Source organism: Camelus ferus, chromosome 26, assembly GCF_009834535.1.
Source record: "Camelus ferus isolate YT-003-E chromosome 26, BCGSAC_Cfer_1.0, whole genome shotgun sequence".
Lineage (NCBI taxonomy): Eukaryota > Metazoa > Chordata > Mammalia > Artiodactyla > Camelidae > Camelus > Camelus ferus.
In genome coordinates, this window is record NC_045721.1 from 3121045 (window position 1) to 3136793 (window position 15749).

The 15749-nt window shown below is 43.4% G+C and overlaps 1 protein-coding gene across 4 annotated transcripts in view; it reads left to right on the forward strand.

Annotated features, from left to right (window-relative positions):
• Window positions 1-15749, forward strand: part of ZMAT4 (zinc finger matrin-type 4) — a 284740-nt gene that overhangs the window by 155915 nt on the left and 113076 nt on the right. For all 4 annotated transcript variants that reach the window (XM_032468401.1, XM_032468400.1, XM_032468402.1 and 1 more), the window contains exon 4: window positions 5749-5905. In XM_032468401.1, the coding sequence (XP_032324292.1) occupies window positions 5749-5905 (157 nt within the window). The remainder of the gene's footprint in view (window positions 1-5748; window positions 5906-15749) is intronic.

Sequence of the window (15749 nt, forward strand, 5' to 3'; positions counted from 1 at the left end):
GCGTTTATCCCACTAGAGTTTTGTTGAACTTCCTGGATGTGAAGAGCAATGTTTTTCTTCACCTTTGGGGAGTTTTCAGTCATTATTTCTTTGAATGTTTCCCTGCTCCTCCTTCTTTCTCTTCTCCTTTGGATATTACAATTCTTTGGGCACATTTGTGCTTGTTTGACGTCTTTGGTGTTGCTTTGAAGTCTTTTCCAGTTAAACCTAACGTCTGGGCCCTCTTTTTTGTTGTTGCTTTTTTTCCTGTGTATGGGTTACACTTTGCTGTTTTTTTTTTTTTCTTTTACATATTTTTTTTAATTTTGTTGCTGTTGTTGTTGAAAACTGGCTATTTTAGGTAATATAGCATAGCAATGTTGGAAACGGATTCCCCCACCCTCCAGGGCTTGTTTCTGTTGTTAATTGCTTATTTATTTGCCCAATAGCTTGGCTAGACTATTTTAATTATATCTCTTTCCCCCGCGATAGGCAGCCACCAATGTCACTGCTCAGAGGAACAGCCTTACGAAAGTTCACAGTCACTGTGGGGTGACCGTTGTTTTTGCAGGACTCTCTTCGACTGTCTCTTTCCGTGATCTTCTCTGTTAAGCTGTCCGTCCCTGCTAGAGTCGTATCTAGCTCTTAGGCTCTGCTCATTGCTGGATGGTTGCTCTGTTGTTTTTGCCAAGGCTCTAGGATGTGGCTGCTCTGTGGTCTGACCTGATTACATTCAGTCCTTTCGGTAGCATGTGTTTGGGAAGCAAGTCTTTGACGCTTGTTCTGACTCCAGCCAGGCTCCCCTTGGCTGTCTGTTTCCCTAGTTCTCTCTGATGAACTTGCTGGGCTGTGGTTTAGTTTGTTGCTCTGATAGGCCATCAGCTTTCTCTTAATTGCTTACCACCCAAATCTCCAGTGGTTTTGAGAGCATCCTTAAACTTAAACCTTCCTACACTCTTTTTCAAACACAGTCAGTTCCTCTGGGGAGAGTTTAGGAGCCATCTTTTCTTACAGTCCCCCTCTTGTCCTTCTCATCTTATGGAAAAATCTCTGAGCCACTGTTTCTCTCAGAGTGACAGCCCTGCTTTATTAGCTGGCCGAAGGTGGCATCTTCAGGTCTTCTTAGCTTGTTCTTCCTGGCACAGAAGCTCTGTCCTACAAGCAAGCTGGGCCAAGGCCAATCAAGTTTCCAATATTCTTCTTAGCTTGCTATGCCTGGGTTAGAGCTTCTGTCCTGTGAATGAAAGTGGAAGCAGAGAGCACCTGATCTCCTGGCTAAAGTGTCAAGAATTTTGCTTCTACATCTTGGAGCAAACGAGGATGCAACTAATACTGGTGGTCTGTTCTTTCTGATATCCCTTAACTGGGAGCTGATGGCAGAGGGAGCCCTAATATCTCGACCACACACCACCAGAGCGGAGCTTCCATCATGCTGGGCAGGGAGGGGTCAGTAGGGAGGGAGATTGTTGTCTCCAAAGTGCCATTGACTTTCACTGTTCTTACTGAGTTAGTATATTTTCTTGAATATATATATTTTTTAATTTGGTGTTTGCTCTTTGGATAATTTTCAGAGACTTTAAAGAAATTGAAAAAAAAATAATTTTCACCAGTTATGGTTCTGCTGGAGAACAGTTTCACAGCATTCCTTACTCTGACATTCTGAGAGTGAACATTCTCCTTCTAGACTTTTTACAATCACCTAAAGTAAAGGAAAATGAAGACAGTTATCAGAATTAAGTCTGAAAAAAAAAACTTACAAAAACGAAAAAGGACTTTCAGGACTAGCGAGCCAGGGTTTTCCACCTCTATTGGATTTTTCTGAAAACTTCTTAACTTTGCAAAATGCTTTGACTAAGCAGCCTTAGGACAGTCTGCAAACTTTCTTTTTGTTCTTTCCTTTTTTTTTCTTTCAGCAGTGTGGATGCTGCATTGAAAAAGTCTGAATTTTTGCCTTCAGTTTGAAACCCGTATTTTAAGACTATCTTGGATTCCTCTTCATTGGCTTGGTAGCTTGGGGCCATTCTCAATTCTTTAAATCAGAAACTTTGTGTTCACTGAGATCAGCTCATCAAATGTGATGGAATTTCTCCCCTGAGCCAGATAACAGCAGTGTTCTGGGTGCAGTGGAAGACTTCAGGAAATGCTGCTAGATTCTGTAGTTGCAAGGAGCCATTAATTTGGGATTCTGATAGCCAAGAATACACAATTAAAAGTTCTGATACTTTTCAGGCCCTTGGTGACCACTGAGATTCTTTCTGGGCAGTTGTGACTTCACCAGAGTCACGAGAGGAGTCAGAGTTGGTGGCATCCTGTGAGTGACACTCACCTCTCTAGTAAAATATCCCATAAAATATGTCCTCTGGGCCTCAAAAGCTGTCTCACTTCTCAGGGCATCGCAGCCCCTCTGTTGTCAGTTACCTAAGCTTTCTCGGTCCCTCTTCTGCAACCATGACATCACTACATCCCATAATATTTTCTTGCATAACAATTGGTTTTCTGCTTCTGTTATTCTTTGGTCCTTCTCTATGGTGATGTGAATGAGATTGCCCAGGAGAGCAGGAATCTTAAGAATCTATATGAAAATCATGATGAAACTAACATAGATTTTGGGAAGATGGTCCTCTACTTGATCACTTTTTTTGGGGGGGTGGGAGGTAATTATGTTTATTTACTTGTTCGTTTATTATTTTTTTTTTAATGGAGGAACTGGGGATTGAACCCAGGACCTTCTGCGTGCTAAGCATGCGCTCTACCACTGAGCTATACCCTCCCTGCAGCCAAGCCCTCAAGTTAGTTTATAAATTGTTGAAAACCCTGGTTCTTTTTCTGGCTCACTTCCTGTTAGTCTGAAAGATCTTGGCTGACCATAAACCTCCGTGCATTATGTGTCTCCTCTGTTGACTTTTTATGTCATGCAATTTATTAACCCCTCAAACCAACCCTCAACACCTCTTGTCCTTCCATAAACATCCACAGGTCCCACCGTGTGGCAAGCATTGTCCTAGGAGCTGAAGTCTTAATATCAATGAAACAAATTCCTTGACCTTGACAATTCCCTTGTTCCTCATGAGGGGATCGGATATGGAAACAAATATGTGTAATAATTCAGAGTTCGATTATAAAAGAAGTATGTCAAGGACATGGAGAGGACCCTAAAGCCAGTGCCCACTACTGCAGTACAGTAGGCGGAGGCAGAGGAAGTTTCACCTCAAGGAAGTGATGGTTACAATGAGCCATGAAGTCAGGTTCTGGAAAGACTAGAGTAGACAAGAAATGAGGGAGGACATTGCAGGCATGAGAAAGGCTTGAGATGCAAATCTGCACAAATCGGCTCATTTGCCTTATTGGTCTTTTTTTGCCCCTTACAATTGGAAGAGTGTGAGTCCAGGAGGAGATGGTAGTTCCTTGATTATAATACTTCCCCTTCATCTGAGGCCTGCCTTCTTCAATTCTCCTGGCTCCAGCCTCCTTAATAACACGGAGTCAAGTTCTGTTCGTTTAACCCAGCACTGCCCCTATTAATAGGTCCTTACAGATGTGTGAAATGAGTGAATACCATAAATCATGGTCATTATCCAGTCGAAGGGGCTATTCTTTACCCTGGAAGCTAGTTCTGAATCCAGTTCACATGATGACAGCAGAACCCTGTGTCCAGGCTTCCAGCCTTTCTGTAGAAAGCCCCCACCTTGGAGCACCAGGGAGGGAGGGACTGGTTCGCGAGGCCAGGCTTGGCTGGCGGTTTTGCCAGCAGTGAGAGAGGGCGTGCCTGGATTCTAAGCAGGTATAGATTGTGAGTTAAGCTTCAGCTTACACTCTTGTGCCTAATTTTCAGAAAAATTATATGCTTCAACCCATATTATGCACAAGTAGGTGAAAATGGGTCATACTTTCACAGCCTTCCTTTTTTTCCCCCTAAGGGTAGGACCAGTACCCCCTAACACAGAGTGGGACAGTCCCAGTTTGGGTCTTTCGATCCTCCAGAGCTGGCTGTTCCTCACTTAACTGGTCTCAGGTTTTTCAGTAACTCCCTGACCCTGTCTGTGGGTCTGTGGCATCTCCCAGGCTTGGCTGGGGAGGTAAGTGAGGGGATGCCAACTCCCCCTCCCTTACTGACTGGTCCAGTCAGCCTCCAGCGCAGACCACACAAAGGGGTAAAAGGATTTCTGATTCCTTTTTGTTTTTCCACTGGGGAGGAAACTCAAAGCGCCTCAGCTTGAAACCCTCAGCAAGGATGCTCTCAGTGTACCCAGCAGCCTGCCCTGAGGTTTGTGCCTCGCCAGGAGAAGCCCCTGGCGGAAGCCCCTCCTCTCTCCATCAGATTCATTTCCTCTCACTGACCACCGCCCCCCAGCAGTACATTTCTTCAAATCTGACTCACTGACTGATCAGAGGGTGGGGACATGCTGAGATTTAATATGCTAAGGAGAGACAGGAAACAGCAGAAGCTGGGGCTTTGTAACTACAAATCTCAGAGTCCCTGATGGGGTCTCTCCGTTTCCCCCACCCCTGATCAGGAGGCCAACCTCTTGGAACACACATACACACACACATGCACGCATGCACGCACGCACACAGACATACCACTCCTTTCAAAGATGAGTGCTAATTATCAGAGTTATTACAGGCTAATGCCTTAAGAAGGAAGGAGTTCGTTTTCTAACTGCCACATAATTTGCCAGGCAACACTCTCCAGCAGTCTGGACATCTTATTATTATGCAGGAAAATATGTAACTCCCTTTCTCCAGCCCATCCCCACCCTCCTCCTCCTCTCCCTGCCATTTTAGATTGCACTCTTTGAACCTGCTGAGAGTGGGAGAAGGGGCTCTTGTGGGGCCAGATACTCTCCCAAGGCTGCTCTTTAACAAAGAGATGCTTTGCTGTTGCCGTTCTATTAAGGACTAGATTTTCTCCTTATCTGAGAGTCTTCTTTATGCTCAATTTCGAAGTAGGCAGGAGGGGAGCCAATGGATTAATCCTCCCCTTGGTGAGACGGGTAATTGATGATCTGTGGGGGCAACAGCCAGGTCACATGGTGTGGCGGAGGATTTATTTCTTCCTGAATCATTATTCATCGTCATTAAGTCTGACAGAGAAATAAAAATCAAGCTGGATTGAAGTATGTCAGGCAGCAGTTAATGATCACCTTTCCTGAAGGAAAGGAAACAAACGCTCCCGGAAAATTCGGCTAGCATGGTCATACCCTCACTTTATGATAGAAGCTGAAGTCAGTGATGAAAAACCTTCAATTCCTTAAAGAAATCTTTAAAAAAAAATCTTGACCATGGAGTCACGTGTCCTGATGAGGCTGAAGTGGGTCAAAGGCAGAGCTGAATGCCAAATGATAATTTTTGCTAAATAATTCAGGCCATGTGAAGTCTGATATTTTACTGACTTTGATAAGCAAAAGGGTGCAATTACAGACTACTTTCCTCACGAGGCCGGATCCAACATGCTCTGGCCTCTGAGGGGCCCCGTTTTATTTCAGGCAGCTCGCATCCACAGGTTTGTCCTGTGTTCCCAGTGCCTGGCAGCAGTGGCCCCTGTTCAGTACGGGTTGAACTCAGCCGCTGAGAAAGTTTTGATGATGATTATGATGAAGGACAAAAAGAGATCACAGACCAAGAGTAAACAGCCATTTCAATAAGAAAGTCTGTGGTACCACTCGCAACAGAGCGGAACCAGAAAAGAAAAAAAAAAAAAAAAACAACAAAGAAATCTGGGGCCCCGGGGGCGCTCTCTCATGTTCTTTTTGTCTTTCTTCCTCGCAGGGAAGTGATGCTGACATGGTGGATAAAAACAAGTGCTGTACACTCTGTAACATGTCCTTCACCTCCGCGGTGGTGGCTGACTCACATTATCAAGGCAAAATCCACGCCAAAAGGTTAAAACTCTTGCTAGGAGAGAAAACTCCATTAAAGACCACAGGTACGTGTCTGAACAGTGATGGGGATGGGGGAGATGCTGAGATCCCGGCACCGTGCCCCTCCACTCCGTCAGGCTGCCTCTTCCGGGGCGGTGCCGGGATCAGAGCCTCAGAGAGGCTGCCCTTCACAACCTCCGGGGGGAGGGGGGGGGTTGCTGACTCTCATGACTCTCAACCTGCCTTCTTCAGATTGATAATTAGCAGTTGGTGTCTTCTGAACGGCTGATTACACCCTGAAAGATGTTGTCCATCATAAGCGTTATGTACTAAGTAAGATAATCTATTATGTAACGAATGCGGTCCTTTCTTAGCTTGCGTCTGTAATCGGTATGAGAGATGGAGAGCATGTTGTATGCGTACAGATTCACTACTTGGGCCTGGATAACGTTCTGATCTTCATGGGGATCACGAGGAGGAAAACCACAGTCTTTAAAAACACTTTCATTTGCCCACAACTGGGGTTTCCCTCTCCTCCATCAGATGACATTCCGGTCGTCTTACTAAGGAATCCTGTAATTCAAGCGTATTAACTTTCACAATAAAAAGCTTAAATATTGGTAACAGATTATTTGACCTTTTAATTACTTAAGTGGAAAAAAATTCTTCAGAACTAAAATAGTACTGTTGTAATTTAGTAAAGGTAGACTATTTGAACAAGGTCTACATCGTGGCAAAGAGGTTACTAGACTGAGTTATAATCCCAAGAAATTGAGGGTATATTTCACGATGCCTGCTTTTTCAGTGCAATTAAGATGTAGCAATGCATTTTATCTTGCTGCCTAATGAATCATGCATAAATCGTGGGTGTAATTATTTTTTAAGTGGTATTTTGGAAATTGAAGGGAGTCTAAAACAATACTTGCCTTTCGTCTTCACTGGTGTTTCTGTTAAGAAAAAATATCTTCTTTCACCTACAGACTAGCAAGGAATCTTTTTACTACATTTTCCTACTTAGTTTAACTAAGGAATATTGTTTTTGTGAAGGTGGCTTTGACATTCAGATACAGGATGGGGTTGCAAAGCACGTAGAATTTGGAGACAAGCTCAGGTTGTTTGGGGCACACTCCATGTATTGACATTTGAGAAGCAGCCACTCGGCTGAAACTCCTGATCTGTGCTCTCTAAAAGGCTGGATACTCACCTTCTAACCTACTCCCCCTCAAGTCTCTTAAAATAGACACTTCAAAGAAACAGTCGTTGGAAAATTTTCACCTGTTTTCCATGAATGAGTAACCAGCCCATTTGTTCTCCCTGCGGGAGCGGAGTATTGCCTGTTAAATTTAATTTTGGAGGTAGTGATGGAAGAGGAGATGCTGTATCTTTGCTTTTCATATCAATTAGCAAATGGGAGAGTGCTTACTTCTGTAAAGAAATCACCACATGGAAAAAAAAAAAAAGTAGTTCTTTGTGAATTTCAGTACATCCTCAGGATAACCAAGCACAAGTTTGTTTTTCTGAGATAAAATACTTGTTTTTGTGAGTTAAAATACCCCCAGAGGTGGTAAATATAACCTGGGGGTAATTTGTTATTTGCCATCAATATAGTCCAAAGGAAAAGTCTAAAATACTTAAGTGACAGTGTTTGTTTAATGACTTAGTCTGTGTGTCCGTGGAGCTGGCCCAGCCCTCACGATGACAGAAATCAGGGGGGCGAGGAGGGAATGAGAGTGGGCAGGGGGTAAGTGGCACTGGCAGTTTGGGCTGGGGAAGCCGATTCTAAATGTCTTTCCCCAGCATCTCCCTTTCTCATCAGTGGAGAGTCCCCAGGCTGCACATGCCCCATTCTGCAGCTTGAATTCTCATCCATTCTCCTCCAGAGCTGCTGTGAGCAGAAAGGATCTTGCAACGTGGTGACATCAGACAGAATTGGAGGGCCTGGGAAGCTGAATTGGTCCCTGGGTTTGGGTTGATGTCATCCCAGCTGTTGGCAGGGAGCAAAGGAAGCCATGTATCCTACACTGAGAGGGGGAGGTGAGTCACTAGGTTCACGTGTAAGCAGAGGGTAGGCATTCGGTGGTGTGGCACAGGAGAAGGGCTGAGGGCCTGATAGGAGGAACCTAGCAACGGGGATTCTGGGTACAGAGGTCATGCGGAGACTCAAGCAGGATACTGGCATCAGGGAAGTCTGGCAGGTGGTAGCGGCGCCCTGGCTGCGGTCCTGGGATTCTAGGTAAAGGAAAAGCTATTAAGAGCATGGCAGGGCACCATCATTTTAGACAAAAGTACTGGGCTGGAAACCACCCAGTATAAGGAACACATCCGGAACCTGGTTCCCAGACCTAGGATAGAGGTCGAGGCTTAGTGACAAGCACAAATTCAGTTACTACAAAATACAGGATAAGGACCAAAAGGCAGCAGAAGAGAGTACCCAGACCAGGCTTCCTGAACTACCAAGGGCAGCCCCTTTGGCATCTTGAGGCGCATCAGGGTTGCCTGCCGTCTGCCTTTGCCACCTGCATCCGAGGCCAGCAGCAGTGCCTGAAGGTTTGGCTGTGGCTGCCCTCTGCACATCGAGGAACTGCTCTGTCCGATCAACCAGGTTGGCTAGAAATTACTTCTACAATGAAAACAAAAGGAAGGGGGAAAAAAGAACATCTAAAACACAGCCAACTGAATTAAGATGCCAGAGAGAAGCCGTCCCCTGCTCAGGTGTGCTGCTTTAGCGCCCCCTCCATGAATGAGAGGCTCTGGAAGTGCGGTGACTTCTGGGTGCGAGTCACTGAGGCACAACTCACTGCTTCTCGGAGCTGCTCCGTCAGACGGGGGTGAGCAGTCGGTGTCTGGGAATCAGCACCTTTCCTCCTACTCAAGATGGGCTTTGATCACGCATCAGCCTGGGATCCTGGAGACTTCGTGGCAGTTTGAGTTGCCTTCTCCAGTTGGGCGTCTGTTTATTAGAATTTCTGAGATGCTGGGCAGAACTCGGGCTGTGAGATCACAGGTCAGTTCTCAGAACCTCTGGTCTAGTTCACGCTCTTCTCGAGCTCGCGGTAAAATGAGAGCGTGAGGAGGACCCACCGTGTTCTCGCGGGATTGGCCGACCTCAAGCGGGAGGGAGATCGTGCTCAGGTTGGAGACTCCACTGAGGTGGTTGTGCCTTTGTCACTGCCACGGCTTGGGATCCCCTCAGAGATGACTCAGAGGAGAGAGGTCACAACAAGGAAGGGCATGAAATCCTTTTGTTGGAGGGAGAGGAAAGGAAGCAGGATGGTTTTGCATGGAAGAGATTACTTGGAAGGCTGTCCTGGGAAAGGGGTTCCGCATGCATGTCTGCACACATGCGCGCATACATGTCTGTGCGCGCATGCGTGTCTGTGCGCGCATACATGTGTCTGCGCGCATATGCGTGTCTCAACTTGGCTATAACAGATCTAACCAACGAGTGGGTAGAAATTAGGGGCATAGAGGTGAGCTCAGGATAAGGAAAAGTTTATTAATATTCAGAGATGCTTAAAGGTGGCATATTTGTCTGGGGGTTGGGGGAGTGAAAGGCTGTTGAAGCAGAGGCTGGCTGACCGCTAGGCAGGGCATTTCCTGAGGGGGTTCCACCGTAATGACATTTAAAGTCCCCAGAGTACATGGAACTGGTAAGTAGAGACACTAGTAAGTAATTTTCAAGATGGAGTTGAGAGCACTTCCAACCCTGAGATGCTCAGCAGATGCTACGGACAGGCTCGACCCGCTGACATCACATGGCAGGAACAAAACAGCCTGGGATTCAGGCGGCAGGAAGTCAGACCCTGGCTCTGCTAGTTACATAATCTTTGGTAGCTCCATTACCCTTTTCAATCTTAGTTTTCTCATCTGTCATTTAATTCTTTTTTCTTTTCTTTTTTTTTTTATTGAAGTATAGTAGGTTTATAATGTTGCATTAATTTCTGGTGTACAGCATAGTGATTCAGTTATACATATACATTCCTTTTCTGTCTGTCTGTCTGTCTATCTATCTATCTATCTATCTATCTATCTGTCTATCTATATGGATTGATTGTGGTTAATGGAGGTACTGGGGATTGAACCTGTGACCTCATGTATGCTAAGCATGAGCTATACCCCCCACCCCCATATATTCCTTTTCATATTCTTTTTCATTATGTCACTTAATTCTAATAATGGGTGCATTTTTCTCCCTGGCCCTGATACGGAGCAAATCATATATTTTAAAATGCTTTGAAAAATAGGAAGTCTTGTGTTATTCACAGGAGAGCATTTGGGGACAAAGTTGCTACTGGGGAGTAACTTTCCTCTCTCAGAGCCTGGGATTGTTTCAAACACTGCCTTGGAAAGAGCTCAAGGGGACATGTTGGGTCTCCTTGAAGACTGACCTTTTTGGGATGAGTTCTATGAAAAGAGGCAGCACCTGCCTAGGAGAGGGGGCCAGTGCTGGTGCCAGTGGGCATGCGAGTGGGAACTGTGAACTCAGGGGCAGGGGGCAGGGGTGGCCACGGAGCTGAGGAGACAAACAGGCTCTGGCATTAAGGAAACCTGTCAGGAGGAGAGAAATGTGGCCACCGAGCTGAGGGCAGGACTCTGGATCTGGGACTGGGAACTGGTAAGTAGAGGCAATAGTAAACCATTTTCAAAACAAGAATTCAAGATCTCTGGAGGATGCAGTAAGGAACTGGATGCCAGAATGAGGGCCCAGAAGAGAGCGTCCATCTCAGGAATATGGAGGAAGTTGGGTTATGAGAGTAGAAACACAAGTGATGAAAGGGTCAGAAGCTTGATGTCGAACCTCAGAGGTCAGGCTGCTCCCATCCTGCTTAGATGAAGCTGAGATTGGCTCTGGAGGCCCCTCACAGGGAGCTGAGTCTGTAGGGGAAGGTGAGAACTTCCAACAGAGTGGGGAGGATGAGTAACCAGACAGAGCCTTGAGGTTGCATTCAGGTTGGTGGCTTCACTCTGGGCTCCTGGACACTAAGTTCTGTTGGTTACCCCCGTGGGGCTGCCTGGGTGGCCTATAAGGATGTGTATTTGATGGCGGCAGGCCTGCCACTGATGGCACCCCAAGGGCATGGTCACTGACTGGAGGAGACCACATAGTGTATCAGCAGGTGTCCCCTTCCCAATGCCCACAACTTGAGAATATGGCAGGGAGCAGCTAAGGTTGCATGAGGGATTTAGATTTCTGACCTTGATACAGATGAATTTGTTTACAAACTGGAAACAGACTCACAGACGTAGAAAACAAACTATGGTTACCAAAGGGGAAAGGAGTGGGGGAAGAGGAATAAATTAGGAGTTTGGGATTAACATATACACACTACTATATATAAAAGATAAACAACAAGGTCCTACTGTACAGCACAGGGAACTATATTCAATCTTGTAATAACCTATAATGGTAAAGAATCTGAAAAAGAATATATGTGTATATGTGTGTGTGTGTGTGTGTGTGTGTGTATACACACACACACACACACACACACACACTTAGAATGGAATCACTTGGCTGTACACCTGAAACTAACACAACACTGTGAATCAAATGCCTTCAATAAAAATAGGTTAAAAAATTATTAAATAAATAAATTAATTAAACAAGTTTTCTGAGCTCCTGAATGATAAAATAATAAAATTATGTTGTTTTAAGCCACTACATTTGTGGTACTTGGTTACAGCCACCACAGGGAACTAATAAACTGTCCTAAATAAATACGTAGCCAAACAGGACCCTCCCCAATCCAGTATGACCCCATGTTAGCTTGACTAATTGCATCTGCAAAGACCCTGTTTTCAAATGAGTTTGCATTCTGAAACTCTGATTGGACATGAGTTTGCGGTGGTGAGGAGAACCCTATTCAATGCAGTACACAACCACTTACATTTAACTGGAGTCCCTGGCCCCAACATTATGCTCACTAGCTAATGATTTTTCCCCTTTTCCTTTATGACAAACTCACCCAAACCAGATAATTGAAAGAAGAATGAAATTGAGTTCATACTACTCAAAATCCTGAAGAAAACCCTGAAAGAAAAATCCTTTAGCTGTTTTTAAACATTTTTTGGAAGAACAATGTAAATTATTTAGAAGAAATTTGAAGCCTAGAATAAGAGCTTTAAATGACAGTTATTCCCCATTGTCTACCATTAATCAAAATGAGATTTAAGATTACCCATCATCTCTGAGGCTGGGGATAATATTTGGGATTAACAAGAAAATTGACTTGTGTTCGTGGCAGAGACATTGCTCAAACAAAACCCCTTTACTTCCTGCCTTCCCCAGACTTTTAACTGATTGACAGTGATGTCTTAGGACCAGCCTACAGGATGGAGGAGGGCCATTCACCCTACATTAGACTTTGCAAGAGTGAAAAAGAGACCTTTATGGTGATACTTTGGGGTTGTTTGTTACTTGCAGGAGAGCCTAATCTATCCTGGTTGATACATTGTCCCTGAAAGTTATTGTTTCACATATAAGCTTTTATGAATGCATCCATCATTCTTAGCCAAAATGGATACTGAGCACTCTTTTTAATATAATTCCCAAACATCACTGGCTTGACAGGTAATGGCATCAAACTTAGCAATAATCTTTCTTTCATTTTTGACCTGTAAGAGTTTGAAGTTGCTCTAGTGATGTGTGTATATTAACTCTCGGAGATGAATGGAGAACGGTCCTGGGATGCTCCAAAGGAATCCCAGTGTTACCTCCCCATTGATGACTGCACATACAACCCTTCTTGGCACACAGTTGGCATTTAATAAATATTTATTAAATGACTGAAAATTGGAAGCATAGATGCAGAAGGCATTTAAATATCTGTAGCTTTGTTTTCAAATCAAGTTACGTTGGTTCTTTAAATTTCAGTTAAATATGATGATCAAAGGTAGGGGTTTCCACTTTTACAAGAAGTGGCATGCCTGTCCTCTTGCTTGATTTAAAAAAAAACACAATAGGTGAAATACAGAAGAATGTGGACAACAAAATTAAGCTCTGAAATCAGACAGCTTTAAATTCTGGTTATATCTGTGTGAATTTTTCCAAGTTATTTTAATTTAGCTCTCAATTTCATATTGGTAACATTATGCTGATACTCTGGTCATGTATTTATTATAATAAAGGAGAAGATGTATGTAAAATACTTAGTATAGTGCCTGCTACATGATTAAGTGTTGAATAAATATATTATTGTATATAAATGTACATGCAAACACAGAATCCTCATCTTTTGTGGGATTCTGTATTTGTGAACTCACCTACTCACTGAAATTTATTTGTAACCACAAATCAACACTCCTGGCATTTCGTGGTCACTCATGGAGGTGTGCAATGTGGTGAAAAATTTGAGTTGCCCTGTGGGCATGTTCTCAGCTGCAGGCAACACTCTGCTTTCCAAATTTCAACTCATTCTGCAAACAGGTGCCCTTTCTGCAGTCTATTTCCTGACAGGTGTTTTGCATTTTTGTGATTTTGGTTGGAGATTTTGCCCCTTAAAATGCCACCCCCCACCCCCCAGGATGGGGCTGAAGTGCTGTCATAGTGCTTCTCAGTGCAAGAAAGATGCGATGTGCCTTATGGGGAAAGGATGTGTGTTTAGCTAAGCTTGGTTCAGGCATGAGTTTAGTGTGTTGGCTTTGAGTTAGATGTTGGTGAATCAAAAATATATATTAAAGAGGGTATCTTTAAGCAGAAGCACACATAAAATAAGATTCTATGTTGGTCAGGTGAACAAAATGTTGGGACCACAGGCACATAGGAACCTAACTCTCTATTTCCCCAAGGAACACTGGTCCAGTATTTGCTAACTCCATGTTCTCAGAGACTATAACATCACTACCATGGATAATGAGAATCAGCTGTCTCCGTGACAAATGTTACTTTACATTCATTACATTTATCAAATGTAAGTTTCAAAATATCTGTTCATCTCTCAACAATGAAATAAAAATACATCATAGTTTAGAGATCCTGCAGTGTGGTACAACTATAGTTGGTACCTCAAAACTGATGATAAAATCAATGATTGTAGCTGATCGTTGCAAAGATATAGCGGAAACATCACTTTCATTGTTTCATTTAATCTTCATAAGAAACATAAAATATAATTTTCTTCATTTTGTTGATGAATAAACTGACACTCTGCAGGGTAAAGTAACTTGCCTGATGTTATATCATAAAATATATGATTGGAACTTGAACCCAGAACTTCTGATTGCATTTTCTAAGATGTTCTTTGATCTCTAGGTGAGGATAAATAATGCTTCATAAAATGATCTACAGATTTTTGCTCAACTAATGAACAGCACAGGTCAAACCCCAAGGCTCTCCTTAAGAGATTGGAAGCAATAAAGCAACCAAAACAGATACTTAATACACCTTCAATCAAGAATATTTCTCAATTAAAAGAAATCTGAAGCTCACACACACAAAAAAAGAATTTCTCATTTGTAGGAACAGTGAACAGTGTGGGAAAAGGGACAGGTGAACAATGACCTCGTTCACTCCGCTTATCTTGTGTGTTACTGTGTTTATTGTGTATTTCTTGTTGGGTCTCTTCTTCCCCACCCCCACCCCTTATTTCCTGTCACAAACCAGAGAGACAGAGCTTCAACTTTTCCATAAATCTCTACAGCAGACACCAATTTGCTTATTTGAGTTCTCTGTTGAATGAATAAAGATCAGGGTATTCTGGATCTGTTTGAAAGTTACATAAATTCGCATTTCGGATAATATATGCATTTCAGGTTCAGTCGGCAACTCGTATTTGCATACAAGAGCGTCTCCACCCTAGCAGTTTCTATCAGCTGAATCAGGCTACTTGGTTTGCCTGGCGGTAACCTGTCTAGATACTTGTTTTAATAGATGCAGACAATAGTTTGTCAAACAGGCAGATCTCCATAGCAGTGCATTTTCTATTAAATTAGGGAATCTGGCATGTTCTCAGGCATTGTCTCCAGATCAGTGTGCTCGTTCTGATGATGTTTTTGGCTTTTCTGTTGCTTACAAATACAACAAATAATAGATTCGGAGAATAGCAGAGCTGGAAGGCGCTAAGCAATCATTATTTCTCCCACCTCATTTTCCCCATGAGGATGTTGAGGACCAGAGATGTGCAGTTATTTGCCCAAGGTGATGAAGCTAGTTAACAGCAAAGTGTCTTCTCCTGGACATGATCTTTCCCTGGGGTCACACTGTCAAGAGAAACCACAGCAGTCAGGTGGCTGACTGTGTTACAGGGAAGAGGGTTTAAGTGCATTAGCAGAGCGTTTAAGTGAATTAAAATGAGCCAAGTCATTTTGGCCATAATTTTGTACATTGGCTCATAAGAGGCTTGGAACAGTGATTAGATCAAGGCTACTGTCTTTTGATTTTATATTCAATGACCAATAAAACAAAGGGTCGACGACCGAGTAGAATGAAAGATTTTTTTAACAATGAGGCTACCGGCTCAGGGATTTTCACAAATCCTTTTAAGTACCATAAACTCACTTTTCTCTTCCAGGGGATCAAACAGCAGTATAAGATACTTGATGATTTCAGCAGCTTTTATGGTGTGGTTATGCCTTTATTCCCAGTAAGTGTCCTTTGACACACTTTTTTTTTTTTTTTTAAATGAAGGAAGATAGTAGGACAATGAAATAATTTCCTGTGCTTCCCCGGAAACCGCCGACAGGAGTCGTGGTCAGGTCTTGGCAGCCATACTCAGAATGCATTACTGTTCAGAAAACACCACAAGCAAGAGATTTTCTGGCAACAACTCTTAAATCATCTCCTAAAGATAAGAACCCTAAAACTGTCTCGTTTAGGAAATTGACAACCCACTTGTAAAGTAAGCATTCCGCCCGAAATAAGTGGTCGGAGCCACCCCAAGCTGAAATCTCATCTATATATTTTATCTGTAT